Raw genomic sequence first — 22,267 nt, 5'->3', positions numbered from 1 at the left:
TGCATTCCCATAACGTTCCCATCACGTTTTCTTGAATGCAATAATACCCATTCCCAGAACATTCCATCTCGTAACGTTCTGGGAACGATATGTGATAATCTTCCTAGTCTAAATCCAAGTTTCATAATATATAGCAGGGGTAGGCAACCTGCGGCCTGCGGGCCGGATGCAGCCCGGCGAGGCCTTGGGACCGGCCCCAGCCTGGTCCTGCCGCCGATTGCCGCCGGGGCCTTTGGGGGGCAATTGTCTATAGAAGCCTCAGAAACATGCATTTATATTAACATTTTTTAAAAAATTAGCAATTTTTTTCACGTGTCCTCCATTTTTTTTAAAAAAAGTGTCTTCCATTTGAAAATGGTGTCCTACATTTGTCCTGGTTTATTTATATATTTAATTTTCTTAAAAAATATTTAATTATTTATTTTTTGGCTTCGGCCCCCCAGTTGTCTGGGGGACAGCAACCCGGCCCCCGGCTCAAAAAGATTGCCTACCCCTGATATATAGAGTTCCTGGAGGTCAAAAGTATATAAACAGAAAAACAATCTAGTGGAACCTTCACATTCACTGGGATTAGGGGCACAAGAGCCTCATGAAGATGGAAAACCCACAAATAAAAAACCTACTCTTTTTTTACCTGAGATAACACCTCTCTAGAAATTTCTACATCTTCCAACTCAACTCTATAGACAACATCCAGAAGAGGTTGAACATAGAATTTTATTGGAAGACCAACAAATGCCTAGAGAAGTGGTTTCTTTAGGAATCTCTAGGTCTTCCAGTGTGACTCAATGGTCAGCTTCTGGCAGAGTCACATTGGAGGACCTAGAGATTCCTAAAGAGAACATATTAATCAAATCCCACAAATAATCAAATATGCAAAAGTCAAAGCCACAAATGTGGAAGGCCAATTGTACTTAATTAACAGAAATTGAACATAACAAAACAAATGGATTATTTAATACATTCAAAACATATCTCTCCTTACTTCTTACACTCTACTCCTAGCTAAATCAGACTCTTAATCTCTACATATTAATTCCTAAACCTGATGGGCTGACGCTCTTAACCCCAAACCTCACCCCATTCACCCCATTCTGCTTTCTAACTATCTATCCTAAGTGACTATGCCAACTATAATCCCAATGGTTATTCACCAACCTTTTTCAAATCTGCTCAGACATTCCACCAATCACTGCTCACTCCTAACATTCCCATCTCTCATTCTTCCCTTCCTCTTACCTTAGACACTGTTCTTAACTAAACAAACTACCTTCATGTATACAGGAAATTAACATTTTACACCTAAGTCCATGACATTACAACCCTCCCCCCAAAAACATTCTAGGGGAAATATATCACTGCTTCAGAAATGCATCTGGAATAGTCAACATTCTCATGTTAACAGTCACAAAACCTAGGGTATTTTGCAAAAAACATACCTCTTATCTGCAAAACAGAAATTTACTTTCAGGATATAGCAATTTTTTCCCATTCTGATTTCACTGAATTGACTTGTTCTTATAAAAACTGGCTATCATCTGTTTGGCTATAAAAAGAGATTTATGAAATAATTACATGTATATGATACTAGTAGTTTTTCAGATCTTTTATAAAGCTGGAAAAATAAAAAAGATAGTTTTGACTTTGCAAATATAACCTACCCGTCCTTTTTTTAGATAAACATATTTTGTGTAACATATCTGAGTACTGATGTAATTGTTAATGTACAGAGTTTTAAAGAAAATATTTCAATGGAACAAATACATAAATGTGCCATCTAACTCCTTTCTATAACAGTGGGCCCAACGTATCTATGTGCTAGCTATCTGTGGGCTCAAGCATTCATAGATCTCCACATCCCATTATTGTCAATGGAGGGGAGATCTAGAAGCGAAACCCCATGGATGAGAAGGATGTCTTATCCTTGTAAAGCAATCATTGAGAGCTACTTGAATTTCACCTGGCTTTAATATACATGGTTAACATGCAATTTCTTCATTGCTATTACCTGGAATGTCATTATCTTCAATGCTGCCCTCAACTGATCCAATTGAATAGTTAGCTGGACTGATTGGAGGGCTGGAAGTAAAGCTTGCATATCCTATGGAAGAGGTGATTTCAAAATAATCATGGCTGTGATTTAATCGGTGAAATTCAAAAGCTGACACTATTGATGTACGTTGCTTGGGCTGGAAAACAGAAATGGATGGAAATGTCAACATTTTGATTTGGGTTGTTGTTGGTTTTTTGCCACTAAGGATAATTTTCCCTGGGTTTATTTATTTTTTTACAATTAGGTTTTAAAAATTTCAGTGCTTTCAATTATGTTAAGTTCATATTATATACATAATTCCTAGAATTACTGCATTCATCCACAAGTTATAGTATTTCATTGTCACAATAAATTTTTCCGCTAGACAACACATATTACTAACAAGAAAAAAAGACAGCATGCTAATAAAGATCTTTGGAGATATCAAAATATCTAGATTTTAGTACGTTTCAAAGCAGCTCTGCAAAGTGAACACTATAATGTTGATGGCAAAATGGCAAAAACCTTTTAATCTCTAGATAGCTGAGGTGCAGAACAGAATTCAAGCAGACACAGTGTTTGTGTTCTATGACATGTTCCACAGCCATTTCAGCCAAAGTATTTTACATGTTCAAAATCCAAAATGAGTAATAACCAATCATATATGTAATTTGAGTTGAGAAATCTTTGGTTAATTAGTCTCTCTTGGTTTAATTTATGCTTCAAAATGCATCTCTAGAATTTTTGCCTAAGGCTTATAGAACCCACTCAGATGTTTGTTATTTAACAGAAGGACTATGAGAAGCTTTCACAGAATAAAAGATTCAGTCCTCACCTAACGTGCCCACTACAAACATGGCAATAATGCAGGGAAAAATCAGGGAGAGACAAAAGAAGGTCTCTGCTTATAGGGATTGATCACTGCACATTATTCTTAGCTAGAACAGTGAACAAGACAATTATTTTTGGCCAAACTCTAGAGTTAATAATAGTAATGACAAACAAGTTCATAACTATAAAGACTTTTTTATTTTTAAAATCTTCTCCACCTTCTAGCACTTTCTAGTCATTCAACTCTCCAGAAATATTTCTCTCTCTCTCTCTCTCTCTCTCTCTCTTTCTCTGTCCTATTAACTACACAGGAATGCGTACACACACATTCTTAATATATCTGAATTGCTCTTGCATTCAGTATGAGCCCAAGGTGATTTACAAGAAATTCATATTCACAATAAAAGAAAGAGCCAAGCAAAAAAGCAAATATACATTACAAACAGGGGTACCTTCTGAAGTCAAAGGCTAGTCTTTGGCAAAGATATGGTGTAATAGTATTGTTTTTAACCAACTGTATAAAGGCCAATAACAAAGAAACCAAACTACCTTAAGATTTTATTTCTTTCTGTAATGCCTACATAACTGTTAGTGCAGAATATCAGTGTACTCATCCTACTGAGGCTATTTTAACAAAACTAATTTAGGACACCAGCACAAAGTTGTGCACCATTGGATACTTAGCAGTAGTACCTATGTGAAAATGCCCAGTTGCCAGGAAAGCAAGAATGGCATTATACATGGATCTTGGCAGAACATTACAGAGAATGAGTTTCATTATGAGGAAGCCATTCACCCAGATTCAGTTCTTCTTGCCTCTGAAAATGAAGAGTAATACCAGTCCTGCTGATCTGAGAACATGAGACATGATGAGCCCCCCCAAAAAGCCCCCATAGATTATCATCAGCACACTGAAATGTGTCTAGAAACTCCAAAACATCTGATACCTTTCCACAGCCCAAATGCTGCATAAAAAATAAGCATGATCTCTACTTACATTCATTCACTTTTTCACTCATTCAAAAATACTGAAAAAAGTGCTCTCAAAGAATTGAAAAAGAATATAGCCATTGACTTCAATTAATTCCAGACATTGAATTAGTAATGAATAAATCCAAAAGCATAGCTGTTCAGTGTTCTGGATCCATCTGTTGACAATTCCATGATGAAAATAGCATTTAAAAGCTGTTTCCAATTAACTATCACATAACAGCTTGTTCTAACAATAATTCTAATGTCTTTCTGTTTTCTTGCCTGCCAGCCAATGAACAGGGAAAAAAACCCAGTTATGACAGAAAGAGACAAATGTCTAAGATAGCGGGTTACAGAGACAGAGGAAATGAGGGATCCTGTAGAAATAAGCCAGCAGGTGGTATGCAGTTATAAAGGGGCATGAATGGCATGATGTAAAAAAAAAAATCCTTCTTTTACAGGAAATTATTGAAAATAAGAGAGGTGAAATCATGCATCACAAACCATTATTTAGCACCAAGTGTATGAGTTGATGTCAGTAGAGGAAAAATGGTGCAGAGAAAAAGCAACAGTTGCAGAACAAGCAGGTGGGAAATAAGGCCCCATAACACATGTCTGCAATGTCAGAAGGCAATTGTGACACCCACAAAAAAATAGATAAGCTAGTAAAAAGTATTAATTTCTCCAGATGCAAACAAAATAAACTACCTAATTGTAAAGGGAACTCAGGAATTTCATTTCACTGCCTTTAAATATTGTAATAACCTAAGCGAAAAGAACTTTTCAACTAAAAGGTCAACTAAGATAAGAGGATTTGTATTTCAGACTACCCACCTGAGGCCGAATAACTTTCACTATATTTTTCAGTGCAGTATCTGGTGATGGAGGAGAGCAGTCAGGTGTTGGGCCTGTTGAACTGTTTCTATGGTTACTGGTACCTGGTGCAATAATTGCTACTTGAGGTGCATTATCTGTGAATAAAAATAGCATTGCAGTGAATACAACCTTGTATAGAGTATACATTTAGAAACTAAAATTGGCTAGGAAGACAAAAAAAATATTGTAGCCAAATATGTTACAGTTATATCTTATAATTCATATTTTGTTGGAGATAATCTTTGTTTTGAAAATGAGACATTGACAAACACTCCAATCTACAAGGGCTAAGTACATGGAGTATTGGGATTCTCTATGTGAATTATCCCTTAATGTATGAATCATACATGACTCATGGAGTAGGAGAGGGTAATTCTACATTCAGTAGTTAGGGATATGTGTCATGTCCACATTGGTGGAATATATCTGAACAGACAATTTGCAATGATACCTGTAACAGCCTTGATCTAAGGACACAGAGAGCGTTTCCAACTTTTTCAAGTTTCTAATAGACAATCAGTACTATAAAAATGCTACTATTTGCTTGGTGGCAGAAACTGACTGTGCAGGAGTACACTCAAGCAAGCCTTACTGTATATACCAATATATATATATATATATAAAATTTATGCCCAAAAATTGACCCCAAAATCCAAGGTTGACTTATTTACAGGTCAGCATCATAATGTGACAGCAGCTCTTTCAGATTTCCTCATGTGGTGGAAGATAGTTTTTCTCTTGCGCCAGGCAGAAAGAGTCCTGAGTGATTAATTGCTTTTAAATAAACAGAGACCTTCTCCCACCCCCCGGTGAGCTTCTGTATGCACACACACACACACACTGAAGGAGCCTCCAAGTTTTATCATCGACTTATCCATGGGTCATGGCAAAATCCATAATTTTGGTCCCAAAACCTGCCCTCGACTTATACATGCGGTCAACATATAGTCAAGTATATACAGTAGTCAAATTCAGTAAGTATAAAAACTGAAATACCTCTCTAAGAAATAAGAATTTCACAAACAAAAAAAAAAAAACAGCAATCCTTCCCATGTGCAGTCATACTTTTTATGCCAGAATATTCAAAGTAGACAATACATCAAACAGTAGTATAAGAGAACTCTATGAAGTTTATCGCACCGGGATGGATTGGGAACGGAACGGGAATGAGTGCAGAATGAGTGGGGAATGCATTTTACCGCGCACAAAAGTCCCCTTCCATTCCGTTCCCCATCTGTCCCACAGGAGGCAATTTTTGAGAACGGTTACTGAACAGTTCTCAAAAATCGCCTCGTGTGGGATGGATGGGGAACAGAATGGAAGGGAACGGAAAGGGGACTTTTGTGTGCTGTAAAATGCATCCCCCACTCATTCCGGCCCCATCCCGTTCCAGGGGCCTGTGCAATAAACTCCAAAATCTCAACAATGATGCTTCAAATTAGTAATAGTAAATGAATTAGAGTTAGCATTGCTCTCATTTGTTTTCTTTTGGTCACAGTACTCTACATACATCCAAACATAGCATTACTAAAATTGAAAGGATTACTTATTTTAATGTCCAGTCCTACAAATCTTGAATGATAGACTACTTCCCCATATATTCCCTAAACCTTATAATTGTATATTTTAATTAATATGTTTTGCTTGTTCACACTGCATGCTCTGTTGGTTTTCAATCCTTTCACCATCACCACTTCCTTCTCTTCTTCCTCCTCCAGCACCACCAATGAAAAGCAGACATACGACTAACCACTCTCATATTAAATGAAGCAAGGGAACAGGTCAAATATTCCTGTCACCAAGAACTAGTGGAATAAATAACACCAACATGATGAGAAAACTAATTTAACAACATAAATGTTATTTTTTACTGGTGCATATGTTTAGCTGGTGTTAATGACTTGGTTTATAAATAACAATATCCCTAGCAAGTTTTGAATCACTTGAAAAGTCTGTGATAAAGATTTTAGGAAGTTATCAGGCCTCAAGAAGAATAAAGTTCATTGGCTCTTATAAATCTCAAATAATCTTTTTGAATATTTCTACCCTTGTACAAGGATCTTCATTTTTTTATATTAAATTGGCACTTAAATGCCATAAAGGCTCCAGATCCCATCTGATCTTGGAAGCTAAGCAGGTTCAGCTCTGCTTAGTACTTGTATGGAGGACTGGCAATAAATACTAGGTGTTGTAGTCTATATCTCAGAGGAAGAAACTGGCAAAGCCACCTCTGAGTATTCCTTGTTGAAGAAAACCCTATGAAATTCACAAAGCTACCATAAACTGAAAGGTGACTTGAAGGCACATACACAATTTTTAAATCCTCAATGTAAAACAAAACAAAACAGTGACCTGATCCTAAGTTGCATTCAATCAAAGAGTAATTGTTCTGAAGTTATAGCCTTCAACAGGGAGGAGTACATCAAATCCTCCAGTTGTCATGCCCTTTCAAATCAACCTCACTGGCATGCAAATGGGGAGAATAACTTTTAATTTTGGTTTAGAGAAGTAACTGACAAGTGGTTTTAATCGGACTGCGCAAGTGGCTGCAGGATGAGTTTCAGTGTACAACAGATAAGTGGCATCAGGATAATTACTACAGTAGGGAATGAGTAAGTGGTTGTAGGGTATATCTCTGTAGGGTTGCAATAAGTTGTGGCAAGATGAGCTCCTTGGTTGGAAATAGGTGAAGATTAGCAGAATGGAAAGCTGAAAAGGAAGAGGAAAACAGACTACAAATAGAGTCCAAGGATGCAAGGATATAGCTCTTATGTATATATAGATTAAAACCACTGTAAACCAAAAAATGTCAAGTGATGGAGAAGATGAGAAAGGATGCTTAGCATCATCCACTCTTACACTTCTTTTTGTCTTGATAGCTTCCCTGATTTTTTTTTCTAGTAGAGGCATTAATCTCCCAGCTACCTCTAAGTCTCTCTTTGGTTAACATTTCGCTGGATAATACATCTCCATTACTGCAGGTAAACAAGGCTTCAAGTGAAAGACAAGTCTTGGGTAACAGTCTTCTGTTCCCTTTTCACTCAGGTCAAGAGAAGAAATTTGCAAACTATCAGGTGAGCAGGCAAGACAACACACTGGTCAGGTCTGCTCTTTGACAGCAGTACATTATCAAGTTGGTCTACAGCACATTACAGTCACTAGTGCTATTTACAGTGAAAAGGAGACAAAATAACATACCACACTGGCTAAAACTGAGAGTTAGCAGCACAGGATTTGAAGGGTGTGGTGTTATTGCAAATTGTTGGAAGATTTTTGCATTCTCTTTCCCTTTCCTTAGATAGATAGGGATTTCCTGCATGTAAACTTTCCTCTCTCTCCCTCTCTCATCCAAACTAACCATATAATTTAAGTAACTCCCCCTTTGAGACTAACTGCCCCAATCTCTCTCAAGATTTTCTCCTGAACTGTTGTGTACCCATCTTCTTCTTTCTCAACTTTCTTTGGAAAGATGGTGAGATAAATATTTTTTCTCTCTATCTAAACAATTCGCTAACTAGATTAGGATATAGCTCTTATGTATATATAGATTAAAACCACTGGTAAAGTTTTGTTTGAACTACAAGCTACTTGTGTTGTTTTTAGAGTCAGTCTCTGTTCTTAGGTAAGCATAGGCCGGTGTGACACCGCCCATCTGAGTACCAAATCGGGGCCACGGCTTCCACATGCTGTGGCCCCAATCCGGCTATTTGCCAGCTCAAAAAGAGGTGGCAAAATGCCACTCCTTTTGGAGCTGGCAAAAAGGCACCCTTTCAGATGCTGCTGCACCGGAGCACTGCAACACTGCCCGCTGTCAGGTCAGGTGGGCAGCATGACGGTGGCTTGGGGGCAGCATCGTGGCGTGCATCATCTAAACGCCATGCTCCCATGCTGCTCCCAAGCTGGCGCTTAATGCCAGTCTGTTTGGGACCATAGTTAGACAAGATCACATTTCTGATACTCTGCTAATTTAAAACTAGACCTTAACAGGCTTGGCTTTGACATTTTTGACATTTAAATACTTTTGTTTCCTTTACAAAGGCTGAAACCTTAGGAAACTTAAATTACCCTACACAAACCAGCCTTATTTATTTATTCATTTATTTATTTAATATGTCTCCTCTCTCCCAGAAGAGGAGCAATTAAAATTCACAGTGCAATTTTAAAAACAATTAAAATAGTCACAATTAAGATAACATAAAATTATTTGAAAACACAGAAAAGTAAAATAAATAAATAAATAACACATACCCTAATAAGAATGGATGGGTAAAACACAAAGTTCTTAATTTACTTCTGTCCCAACAAGTAAAAATAGTCCACTAAACATGCATGATGGCATATCAGAAGTTCAATGAAGCTTCTTCTTTCCTGTTTGCTTGGCCCTGCAAAATCTCAAAGTGGCTGGTTGTCAAGCAATTGTTATGAAACAAAAGAAAAGATGGAAAGATTTCAAGAGTGCCTGGCCATCTTAACAAGTTCTTTTTAAAAATATTTTAACAACACTGATTTCTTCAACTGAAAATAGATTAGACTTCAATAAAATGAATTTCTTTGTGGTAAAAATTCTTCCACCCTTTTGTTTCCCAAATGGATACCCCCCTTCCTTCTGTGCCAAGTACTTAGTACACCACAACACATGGTTGATTGATTGTGTTCAACTTGGTGAATCACAAGTTGTTTAGCCCTTTTATGAATAAATGAATATTTTATTTGTATTCTCCTAAATGATACCATTGCTGATGGAGGGGCAAACCTGAATAATCAAATTCCCATGTGAAATTTTAAAAAGCCTCTACCCCAGGTGTAAGGAACACACAAGCCACAGTTTGTACATACCCCCTTGGCAATTTTTTGCATAAATCCCAGTCCTCACCACTCCCCACCAAACTGTGTTATGTGGCAACTGAATCCTGAAGTTTTGCTGTAAAACTAGGCATGCAGAAACTGTACACATGTACGAAGACATGCTCCTGGTGAACTCTGGAAAGTACACTTCCCCTATAAAACAAGGTACATGCTAGCCATGCATCTTATTTTAGTGTAAAAATGCCGACTGGAAGTGGGTGGGTTTTTTAAACTCCTGGTTGCCATTATTTTCATGATACATGGCAGAGGACTGTGACCTGGAACATCATTAGTGGGGTTAAAACTGGCCTGAACTTGCCTCTACATGAAGAAGGTTCAGTCCTGTCTATACACACACAGAAATGAAACCTTAAAAAAAGTACTGTCCCATCATTTCTCTTCTTTTCAGACCAATCTTAATGAATAAATCTCCTGATGCTCCTGAAACAGTGCATTTATTTTCAGTTTATAAGCATGTTTCATTTTGCCTCTCTGTGTGTGCATGCTAGAGACTGTGCAAGAGACTGCTTATTTCTAACTATGGTTCTTTCAGTGGTCATCTATGAACTCACACGTGTGGGTTACCTGCATATGCACAAAATACTTTTGGAATCGTCTACAACTGAATGATTTGTTTAGTAGAAACTCTACCAGCTCACATATATCATGGTTCCCACCTAACTCCTCTGTTCCAAGGCTACCGCAGTGAGAAAAATAAAAAAAATTAGCAGGACAAAGAACTTGGGAAGTGGACAAGTTCTATGAATTCATCAATGACCAGTCAAAGTAACACTGTTACAGATAAGCAGCCTCTTCTCGTTTGTGCCTGTGACTCATACATATGTGAAATTAACAAGCTATTTGCCAATATGTCATACCAGAAGAGGTGAAAAGCATTGTTCTCCTAAAATTAGCAACTCCTTTGCCCCTTACATGAAACCTATAATGTTATATAAATGTTGACAACTGAGACAACTTCACACTTTGCCCTGGGAAGGAAGACTGCAGTTGTCATTATTAATGGTCCTTGACGCTGGAAAGAAGTGTTGTTGTTTTTTGCCAAATGACATTAGGCAATGATTGTGGGTAGACAAGCCCCCAACCTCTTCTGTCCCAGAATGTCAACTCCCCACAACAACACTTTCACTTTCAAAGTTGTACAGTTCCTCTGGCACCATTCCTTTTTGCAGACATGCAAACTGATAACACAAGCATACATTAGCCCAACAATGCCATCAATGCAGTGCATCAATATACAATAGGACGGACATTTTTTTCCAAGCTGTGGGAAAAAAGGGAGAGGGGTCTTCTAAGGAATGTGCAGACAATATCAGCCGTATGTGGACAGCTCATCCTCCCCATGGATCAAGAAGCCCTGATGGTAAGCTGGATTTTCTTGTCAGTCCAGACACAACGGGCCTTTAAGTACGGACTCAGTCCATGCTAGGGTTAGAAAGGGGCGGTGCTTCTGCACCCCCCTAACCCTAGTACGGACTGAGTCCGTACAAAATGGCAGTGCCCCTTCCACATGGGGGCCGCCATGACGACGTTACAACCGCGCCGCCTCTATACGGGGCAGCGCGGACGTGACGTCGTCGCTCCACGCGAGGGCGCTTAATGCGCTCTTTGCGCAGAGCAGGAAGGAGCTCCGTTTCGGAGCTCCTTCCTGGTTTGCGGCGCTGCTTTGCGTCGCTGGGCGCAGCCTTTAGACGGCTGCGCCCAGCAATGCAAGGGAGAAAGGGGCCAAGCGGCTCCTTTCTCCTCCTCCCCACCGCCGCGGGATGTCCTTGGGGCTTGAAGCCCCAAGGACACCCCTTTCCAGGCTGCAGGGAAGCGGCCTTTTGCCGCTTCCCCGTGGCCCAGAAAGTGGCGGTTCGGGGCCTCAGCAGCTGCCATTCTAGCCACTGAGGCCCCGATACAGCAGGGAAAGGTGCGCCTACAGGCCGCCCCAAAGGGGCGGTCTGTAACGCGCCACAGTCTTTGCAAGGATAATTTGGCCATGAACATTCTATATGAATTGTGCTATAACTGAAGGAAAGGGTCATACCTGCCAATCTCAGACTGTTTCTCTCTGAGCAAGAAGCAATGTTCTCAATAAACTGCTTTCAATTCATAATGGCTTTTCCTTCCTTTGAACCTTTAAGGAAATCTTTGTGATACTTTCCTTTCAGACCTGAACTGTCCTTTACTTGTGAGGAAGACACTTTGCATGAGTCTTAAGTGTAGACGCAGATTCATGAGAAGAATTCACTTGTTTTTAAGCCAGTCTCAGTTTTGAGGAAGGCAGCCTTGACGTAATGGAGTGGAATAGATGCAGTGTTCCTGTGGCTTGTTTGACTCCGAAGGGTCCAACCGGTGAGCTTTTTTCCATTCCTTCCCCCCCCCCTTCTTTTTCTTGTTTCCTCAGTTTCCTGAATGGGTTAGATCTCTCAGACATCAACTGTATCTGCAATGAATGTCCTGGAAGACATGGTGTCTCTTGTATGAACTCCAAGGCTTCTAGATGGGGAAGGATGGCCGTGTAAAGATGGATGACATGGACAGTACCAACTAAAGTTCAATAATAAAAGGCAGCCTGTTTTTAGCAGCATGCATAGCATATTTGTTAGCTTTTTTCCGGGGAAGGGCTTTTAACTGAATTTCTTCAAGCGTACAGAATAAAGGACTCACCACAGTGACTAGACTCTACTTCATATTCATTGGTAAGCACTCTGCCTTGCCTTCTTTGTACATCTGATCTTGTCCCTACCACTCTACACCTTAAAGAAGCTCTTTGAGATCATAAAGCCCTCTCCCAACAAAACTCGCAACACCTCACAATAGTGCCAACAAAAACTAAAATTAAATGAACCCAAGAAAAACAACAGTGAGAGAAAGAGAAGCCAAAAAGAAAACAAAATTACTCAATTACTTGTTCTAAACCAGGAGAAATTACCCAGGATACAACTGCTGTGGTGGGCAGAAAGCTACTGAGGGGATTGTTGGGTACCATAATATATATGTGCATGCTCTCTGAGAATGGGTATCATTCAGCTCGAAAAGGATCTGAAAATAGGTGCTGTACAGGTAATCTATGGCCCCATACCGACTGCCAAAATAAAGCTGCTTCGGGTCACTTGGAGGTATGCTGTTTCAATGATGCATGTGTCCTAAGAGTAAGGAAGCTGTACCAAAGGTGCGCTCCAGTCCTTAGGACTGGTTCATGGCTTTGGCACTGCTTCTGCATCATTTAAACAACATACCTCCAAAGTGACCCAAAGCAGCTTTATTTTGGCCTGTCTGTATGGGGCCTATATGTGAGTCACAGAGACTATGGGGGGGCAGGGAGCTTATAGCTTCTGAAATGTGGGCTAGACAAAGTAACTGTTACATGGATTTGTAATTGGTCGACCGGACGAACCCAAAGGGTGCTCAACAATGGCTCCTTTTCATCCTGGAGAGAAGTGACCAGTGGGGTCCCACAGGGCTCTGTCCTGGGCCCAGTGCTATTCAACATCTTTATCAGTGACTTGGATGACAGAATTGGGGGCATACTTATCAAATTTGCAGATGACACCAAATTAGGAGGAGTAGCTAATACCCCTGAGGACAGGATCAAAATTCAAAATGACCTCAATAGATTAGGAAGCTGAGCTAAAGCTAACAAAATGAATTCCAACACAGAGAAATGTAAGGTACTGCACTTAGGGCAGAAAAATGAAATGGACAGATATAGGATGGGTGACACCTGGCTGAACGAGACTACATGTGAAAGGGATCTACTAGTCCAAGTAGACCACAAACTGAACATGAGTCAACAGTGTGATGCGGCAGCTAACAAGGCCAATGCAATTTTAGGCTGCATCAACAGAAATATAGTGTCTAGATCAAGTGAAGTAATAGTGCCACTCGATTCTGCTCTGGTCAGGCCCCACCTGGAATATTGTGTCCAGTTCTGGGCACCACAATTTAAAAAGGATGTTGAGAAACTGGACCGTGTCCAAAGGAGGGTGACTAAAATGGTAAAGGGTCTGGACACCATGCTCTATGAGGAATGACTTGGGGAGCTGGGGGATGTTTAGTCTGGAGAAGAGAAGGTTAAGAGGTGATAATGATAGCCCTGTTTAAATATTTGAAGAGATGTCATATTGAAAAGGGAGCAAGTTTGTTTTCTGTTGCTCCAGAGACTAGGACTTGGAGCAATGGATGCAAGCTACAGGAAAAGAGATTCCACCTCAACATTAGGAGGAACTTCCTGACAGTAAGGTCTGTTCGACAGTGGAACACACTCCCTCAGAGTGTAGTAGAGTCTCCTTCCTTGGAGGTCTTTAAGCAGAGGCTGGATGGCCATCTGTCGGGGATGCTTTGATTTAGATTTCCTGCATGGCAGAATGGGGTTGGACTTGATGACCCTTGCAGTCTCTTCCAACGCTATGATTCTATGAATTTTAATTTATAACCAGTAGCACAGTCCATTACTGGGGAATGGAAATGGTGAAGGTAGCTAGCTAGGAAATCAGACAGCATTGCTTTCTTCAACACTTCATTCACTTAGTTTAGAAGACAAAAATAAGTTTAGAAGACAAAACATAGTTTAGAAGACAAAAACAAAAATAAAATATAGAAAAGGGGAAGAACAAACAGTGGACAATTTTGATACAGAGACAAATTTGTTTAACAGTTCATATAATTAGGAACAAATACAGCGTTATATTACAATGGCCACAATATAGAGTGACATGTTCCTCCTGGCAACATAAATATTGTCAGAAAGAACTATGAACTAGAAAATAGAAGGTCCAAAGATAAAACCATAGGGTAACAGAAAACAGATTGAATGTTATGTTTTCAATATTTTTTGCTGAACAAAGTTGAATCATCATTTCTCTGGACTGGATTCTAAATACACAGATGCATAGCTATAATGAGCCACATACTGTCTCTGAGAACTATTTTGGAGGAATTAATTACCAGTGAAATGCATTTTAGTAGCAGTAGGGAATCTGGTTGGTTGGATTTTGTATCATCAAAAAGAAAATGAGCATGAAGATCAGCAGCTTTGCATTTCCCTCATCTTCCACCTGCAGAAATAGTCCTTGGAATTGCTTCAAGTTTGCATAAGCTCAGTAATGTCAAGCCAACTGTACGATAATTCTCATTAAGGACTAATGCATTTCCTGAGTAATTTGTAAATACCCCATGGAGCACACAATACTGTGTATCTTTCCTTCTTCCTTTTTTCAAAGTTCTGAGCCATTTTGCTCCTGGAGTACCTAAATATTTTGCTTGCATGAAAGGACAAACTGTGACAAAGGAGTAATCAAGGCATCTTTCCGACAATCCGCCTGAAACTGTACACCTACTGAAGGCCCCAGCATACATGCCAAGGAAACCTTTGCACATCAATCTCTATTTAGGGAGATGCATTCAAACTTCCAGAATCTTGGGAAGTCTCTGTAAGCAGAGATTTACATGTGAAATTTATTGTATCTCTGATGTACATGTAATTTATAATTTAGATTGATCTTAGGATAGGGTCATAGCTACACTTTCAAACTCAATGCTCTTTTAAACACACTTTACCCCTTCATGCAAGTAATGTGTGATAGAGACTATTGTGTAACACAACTAAAATTTTAAGATCACATACCCAATATCAAATAAGAATTTAAAACAACACTACTCTAATCATCAGCTTTATGAGCACAGGTGAAAAACAAAAAGTCACCTTCTGTTTCACATAGCACAGAAATTTCTAGCTCATCTCAAAGCAATAAGCTAAAGCTTATACCTACAAAGCAGCCCAGACAAGACAAGCAAAGATTCAAAAGCTCAGTGTCAGGGCAGAGAGTCTCCTTCCCCGGCACTGTCTGTGTCACACCACATATGACATTTTGCTGCATCTTTCCTCATCTTGTGCAGGAAGACAAATACAGCTGTTACAGAAGTGTGGTGAGGACTGGAGCTAGGATTATCATCTATTAGGAACAAAGATGTAAGATGCAGGTGATGAGCCAAACTAGAGTCACGGTTATAAGCAGATAGGCCTATACACCTCTCTCAAGCCATATTGTAGAGCTGCCTGCATCACAATATACAATATATCTCTCCTCTATAACAGATGGCGCAAAAATAAACCCATCCTCCTCAGATACTGCCCAAGTGAAATAAATTAAGTCAAGATTTGATATACAGCACATATGGGAAGCCAGCATGTAGTGGTTTCAGTGTAGGCCTAGAACTCCAGCAGATCAGGGTTCAAATCCCCACTGGGTGACATTGGCCAAGTCACACTCTCTCAGCTTCATAGAAAGGCCAAATTTCCATCAGAAAAAAATTTGCCATGAAAATCCTGTGATGGATTCACCTTAGGTTTACCATAACTAGGAAACGAAGGCACACAACAAGGAGTGATGAACTGCTGGCAGTCAAAGAAACCTTGGAGGGCTGAACCTCTGAATGTGTTTGTTTGTTGACAGATCTTAGTTAGAGCTGGGGTAGATTCTGTGTCTGTAGCTTGAAATAGCTCTATTAGTTTGCAATATGTTCTTCATGATTTATTTGTTCCAAGTGCTCTGAGTGAAGCTTTCACTTCACTTTCTAAGAAGACGTGATCATCTTCATATGGATCTTCCTTGAATGAATCTGTAATCCTTTCATCTCTTTAATACAGTTCTTCTGTGTATTGTTTTTCTTATCTTTTTATTTCCTCTTGGTCATGTAGATCAGAGTCCACACCAGACTCTGAAAGCTTCTGCTTTAGTCTGGTTGGGCAGTCTGGTGTGGAGCGAGGGTAGGACAGTCCACCACCGCTGCCCCACTTGGAGGAGAACAATCTTGTGAAAACACCTGGTCTCTGGCTTGTGCAGTGGGTCTTGGCAGATCTCCACTCCATCCGGCAACTATTCCCTGTAGTCAACATATTGTGGACTAAGATGATACCTTGGCGAGTTTAGCAGGAGAGCAGAAGTGATGCTGTGGTCAACAATGTGCACCATCACACCAATACAGACATCATTCTCAATCTTAATTGGAAACCCATATCTGTGACACACCACACAAATATGGGTGGAGTGGGTCCACTTATTCAACGGCGATGGTGTCCATGTCTTGCCACTGGGATATAATCTTTATTTGGATTCAATCAGTCAGCATATTCTGCTCTCCATTCAGGAGACCAGGTGTGTGTGTGTGGGAGGGGTGCCAAACAAGGCTGCCCCCCTCCTGTGGCAGGTATAGATGGGAAGAACACCAGCTAAATTGGGGGAGAGGAAATGCCGAGGAGGGGAAGCAGATTTAAATGGGGGATAACCAGCAGTTGGGGCAGATTCTGGTGACCCCTCTTCCAAACCATTTTGTCTCATCACTCTGATTGGTAGATGATAAAGACTTGCCCTGATGCTTAACTGGTAGGTGGGGATGGCAGTCCTGCAGGGCTAATTACTGATCATGGAACCATGTACCTTGTGTTCCGCATACACATTAATAAACTGGATCAGTTTTTATTATTTGACAGTGATTGATGCACGTATGTCATACTGAAATTGCCTTAGTTGTGGCCTTCTTTATAACCCATCACACGGTGTCTACACTTTGTCTTGGCACAAATCAATAATCAAATTGGTTCATCAAGAATGTTCAAGGAAACTAGTAATGGACGAGCTTTTCCCTGCAGAAATCATTATCTCATTAAGAATAAATTCCTTGCTTAAATCTGAAATACAAATTCTCTATTCTTTTGAAACCTCATTATATGAATACAAATTGACATACTTACATATGCATAGAGTGCAAGTACTGCATCAGCATATAATAATATTATGCTATTTTCCTCTCTCCTTTGCTGTTTTTATGCCAAATGATAGTATGGCGGGATACATACCGCCATTTAGTACGTATAGAATACGTACTAGGGTTAGGAAGGGCCGGTGCTTCCGCACCCCCCTAACCCTAGTACGTATCCTATACGTACAAGATGGCGGTGCCCCTTCCACATGGGCGCCGCCATCTTTGCGTATCGGACGCTGAGCGTCCATACGCATCGCGCCGCTTGTGACGTAGCGAGCGCGCCCCTGGCGCCTCGCTACGTCGCAAACGCGACGGTAAAAGAAGCTCCATTTTGGAGCTTCTTTTTCGGTCCGCGCGGGAGTCGGGCCGTCTGAAGGCTCCGGCTCCCCCGCAGACCTACTGGAGGCGGCGGCAGACCGCCGCAAAGCGGCGGTCTGTACCCCGCCAAGGTATTCACTGCTGTGGAGTTTGCAGGTGGGCTGGGTGTGAACTGAGCCCAGTGGGTTTTATCTGTGAGGTACTTAAATTTTCTTCAGAAAGTAAAGGGTTGAACTGACCAATAGCAAAAAATATGCCAAAATGGTGAGCTTAGACCTTTATTTATGCTGCTATCCATGCACAGAAGACAGGTATTAAAACTGACACCATCTCTGTTTGAATGATGAAAATTCTAAACTTCATTAGACGGGACTACAAATGTAGTCAACATATATGTATTACAAGTATAACAGACTATCAATGAATAGCCTAATTCTGAATTTTGCCAGCATCTTCATATAAAACCTGGATGCCATTTGTCTGCACCTCTGACTTATCAGATAGTTACTGGTAATTTTTAGAGATTTCCCATTGAGATTGTATTTGTTTTTTGTTCTATTATGAAACACAGATTTTAGAAACAAGTATGATTCATAAAAAAAACCTAGAATTAAACAACATTCCTACAAATTATCATTCATTACACCTATTGTAATATTAGATTAAAAACACAGTTATATAGTGTAGAAACAAATGTGGAAAAGAGGACAAAGACATGACAGCTTAATTGAAATACATCAAGGGAAAATGTGTACATCTGTTCATGTTCAAATAGTATTATTTCTCAAGAAGTCAAGACATTAACAAAAACAAACAAACAGGCAGGCAGTTCTCTACACTATCTGTTAAATAGATATACCCTGCTAACTTAGTTATTATCACAACCTTACAATTTCTATGAAACAATTCTTTCAAGGACAGGAAACATATTACCTCTCTAGTTTATGGCAATCAAAATCAATTATCAATAGATTGCCAAACCATCTTTTAATTTTAAAGATTTATGGGCTCATCTACATAACCATGTTGAACTGTCAGAGAGTCACTTTTTATAGATAGGATATACATGAAATTATTTGGATGGAGGGCCATGTGGTGGAAGTTGGCAGTGTATTACAAATGTTCTGGCAGACATGCATTCCTCCAAATGTCACCATAACAGTTTCTCTTTGCAAAGATAATTTTAAGTCTCAGCTATACTAATCATTATGATTTAGATTAATGTCACCTGCAGTTCCCAGAGGTTCATAAAATTTGCTAGGGACATCGGAAGAGACTTGTGTAACACTGAAAAGTCACCAACCAATGAAAATAAAAAATAAAAGGCAATGGAAGCTCTTTAACACTCATAAAGAGAAGATGTGATGTCAAAACATTTTGTAATATGTATTCAAGTATGCACATGACCAATGGTTTTCCATTCCATAGAGAGGATGAAATAAACTTGGCTTGGTGACATCTACCGTATTTTCCAGCGTATAAGACGACTGGGCGTATAAGACGACCCCCAACTTTTCCAGTTAAAATATAGAGTTTGGGATATACTCACCATATAAGACTACTCCTCTTCCAACACACACCAAATAAAAATTTAAAAAACATCAGATTTGATTTCAATATGGTAATTTTAATTCAAATGCTTATGACATGCAGGTACTTAACAGGAAACCTTGTTGTATACAAAGTCTGCTTGGACTGGTCAGCTCTCCCTGCCTGCCCAGCCCTCCCTGTCTCCAAGACTATCAGAGTGGTAGCTGCTTTCATATGATCGCCACATATGGTGGGAATGTGGCCACGGCCGTTTTTGAGCTCTCCCCACCATATGTGGTGACTGCAGATTCTCCAGTCTGGCTCGGAAGTTTCAGCACCTGCCCTATAAGATGATACCCGGCGTATAAGACGACCCCCGACTTTTGAGAAGATTTTCTTGGGTTAAAAAGTAGTCTTACATGCCAGAAAATATAGTAGTCTGGTCTGCTGGAGCTGTTAAGAGCTTTCACTGCTTTGACATTAGATTTGTGCAAGTGAGAAACACTCTCTTCCTATTCAGGTTGTACAGCAGGGTTATATTTTGGGAAGCAGCAACTGGAGGTGAGCTCCTGCTTAATTTCCTGTTTAAGGCATCTTAGGGACAGTCCACCATGCTAAAGACACCCCCAAACTGATGGCTATGAACAGTAAGAGCTGATGTGGCTTGCTGTCATTCTTCTCTCCTCTCCCAATAATGGATTCAAAGAGTTTCCTGTGGGCAGCTGAGCAATCAAGAAGACACAGTGTCTCTGCCTTTTTAATGCCAAACTATTGTTAAGATGTATTCATATGCAATTAGGTTGTACAAGTTGGGTATTCCTTATTTGAAATGCGTAGGTCCAGAGAGATATCTTGGGGATGCGACCCAAGTCTGAACAAAAAAATCATTTATGTTTCATACATACCTCATACACATAGACTGAAGGTAATTTTATACACAATATTTGAAATAATTTTGTGCCTGAAACAAAATTTGTGTACACTGAACCACCAGAAAGCAAAGATGACACTATCTCAGCCAATTTTGGATTTTGAAGTATTTCAGATTTCCAGGTAAGGGATACTCAACCTGTAGCTTGTTTCAAACCTAACTCTGTGTTTGTGAGTAACAGTAAACACAGGTGCAGTTGAGGTACTAGTAGTATACAAGTAGAGGGATTCCTTCCTCTGTCTGCTCCCTGCTGTGAACACACAACATCTACTGATCCCTCAAACAAGTCAGTAGTTTATTATATATAGCACATTATTAACCAAAATCTATGCATTAGGTAGGAACAGAATTTGATATGTTACCTGTCTTTGAGGAAGGTCCTTTTGTGATTTCTAAAGAACAGGGTTTCTTTGTGACTGCTGTATCCAAAAGATCACAAAGATCATTCTCATTTTCTAAAGGAAATGCATCAGAAGAAGCAGATGGTACTGCTTCCAGAGTATAACTCCTCTTCTTTGGAAATGACTCCTGAAATATAGAAATACAATTATACAATCAAGATGGACTTTCTGATGACAGCAAAAGGAGATGTTGTAATAAAGTTTTAATATTGTGAGATTACTGAGTCACTTTCTTTAAAACTGAATTGTAATGGTCATTATAATAAACTTTATCTGAAAGAAGTCATAGTAAATATGGCAAGGTATCTTCTGGAATCATTAGATTCTTCAGCAAGGATATAAAAGGATAGGGGAGGAAAGTGAGCCTTCCATAAATCATTACTGTCACCAAACTATTACAATTGCCATTGTCATAAATTGTAATGTTAATATATAATCAACAACAAAATCTCTTATTCCTTTAGCACAAAATTATAGCAAACAGCAAAAAAGTATTACAATACAATAAAAAACAATTTTCATAATAAAGCTTGTATATTTACCCATATAGTATATTAAAATAATAATTAAAAGAACAATAATGATATGTTAACATATCAACATGTAAAGAGTTTTATAAAATTGCATCTGCTAAGGTAACTACACCCATAAGCCAGCATTTTCAATATAAATTTTGACCATGCAGAAATGAGTGGCAGGAAGGGGGATAAACCAGTGTTCAGATATTTTAGCATCAGTTTCCTATCATTCTTAAACCTAAACACAAATTGGTCATTTTCAATATTAATGTCAGATTCTAATGGCTATTTCCCCAAAGACTGGAAAACTTCTTTTAAAAAGTAACTAGTTATAGCAAGAGTTCCCAGCCTTCAAGTAATTATGTGTTATTATTGGTAAAAGAAAATAACTACTGTATTATCATTCTGTTTTTCAAGCGTAACTAAATAATTGTTTTGTTACCTTTACAATACATGTCAGTAGCTCATGATACACACCGTCCTTCCATCAACTTGTTATTTCAGTACCCACAATGGAACACCTGAAGTATGAAATACTCATCCTCTCTTATATAAGGAGGCTACATCTCAAAAATTATAAAAGCAACTAAACAATCTCTCAAGTAGTTACAATTATGATATAACTTTTATTTCATAGTTGCTGAAATGGCAATACGTAATTTCCAATCCCCCCACCTCCAATAATACATGGAGGATGTTTACACATTTGTGCACAGAAAGTAAATATAATACATTTTCAATAATTTTTGTTTTAATTTCTGCCTTATGATTAATATACCTAAACTCAAATAGTCAAAGTTTTATTACCACTTATGGCCAAAGGCCTTTGCGTAAAACAACAGTACATACAATAAACATACACAATTCAAACATGTTGTATTTGTATCAAAATACAAAAAATAGATTTAAAAGTTAAAATAATTGTATAAATTTATCAGATAGCATCATCACCTTTACAGTTTATGGCTAACTCTGTTATATATTTCTTCCTAATTTTTTGGCTGCTAGGGCATACAAGGCTACTCTCCAGGTCACATATTTGTCATGGTCTACAAGGAGTTGAAAAAATACTTATAGTGGACTCTGACAAGGGCTAATTCCGGTTAGAGGTGTCACAAAACATTCCCTTGGTTCTCTATACAATGGACAAAAAATATATAGTAAACAAGGTCCTCTATTTCTGGTCATCCATATATACAAGTACGATCCTTTATTGGAATGCCTTTATGCCTCCCATCTCTATATG

At 39.1% G+C, this 22,267-nt stretch overlaps 1 protein-coding gene across 9 annotated transcripts in view; it reads right to left on the bottom strand.

Moving 5' to 3' along the window:
* ANKS1B (ankyrin repeat and sterile alpha motif domain containing 1B) overlaps positions 1–22,267 on the bottom strand; it is a 499,785-nt gene that overhangs the window by 342,658 nt on the left and 134,860 nt on the right. For all 9 annotated transcript variants that reach the window (XM_089523880.1, XM_089523881.1, XM_089523882.1 and 6 more), the window contains exons 10-12: positions 20,465–20,630; positions 4,670–4,806; positions 2,009–2,189 (exon numbers count right to left, since the gene is read on the bottom strand). In XM_089523880.1, coding sequence (XP_089380006.1) covers positions 2,009–2,189; positions 4,670–4,806; positions 20,465–20,630 — 484 coding nt within the window. The remainder of the gene's footprint in view (positions 1–2,008; positions 2,190–4,669; positions 4,807–20,464; positions 20,631–22,267) is intronic.

The sequence above is a fragment of the Sceloporus occidentalis genome, unplaced genomic scaffold, assembly GCF_023333645.1.
Source record: "Sceloporus occidentalis isolate IW3139 unplaced genomic scaffold, rSceOcc1.0.p SCAF_5, whole genome shotgun sequence".
NCBI lineage: Eukaryota > Metazoa > Chordata > Lepidosauria > Squamata > Phrynosomatidae > Sceloporus > Sceloporus occidentalis.
This window is presented reverse-complemented; position numbering and strand designations above follow the sequence as displayed.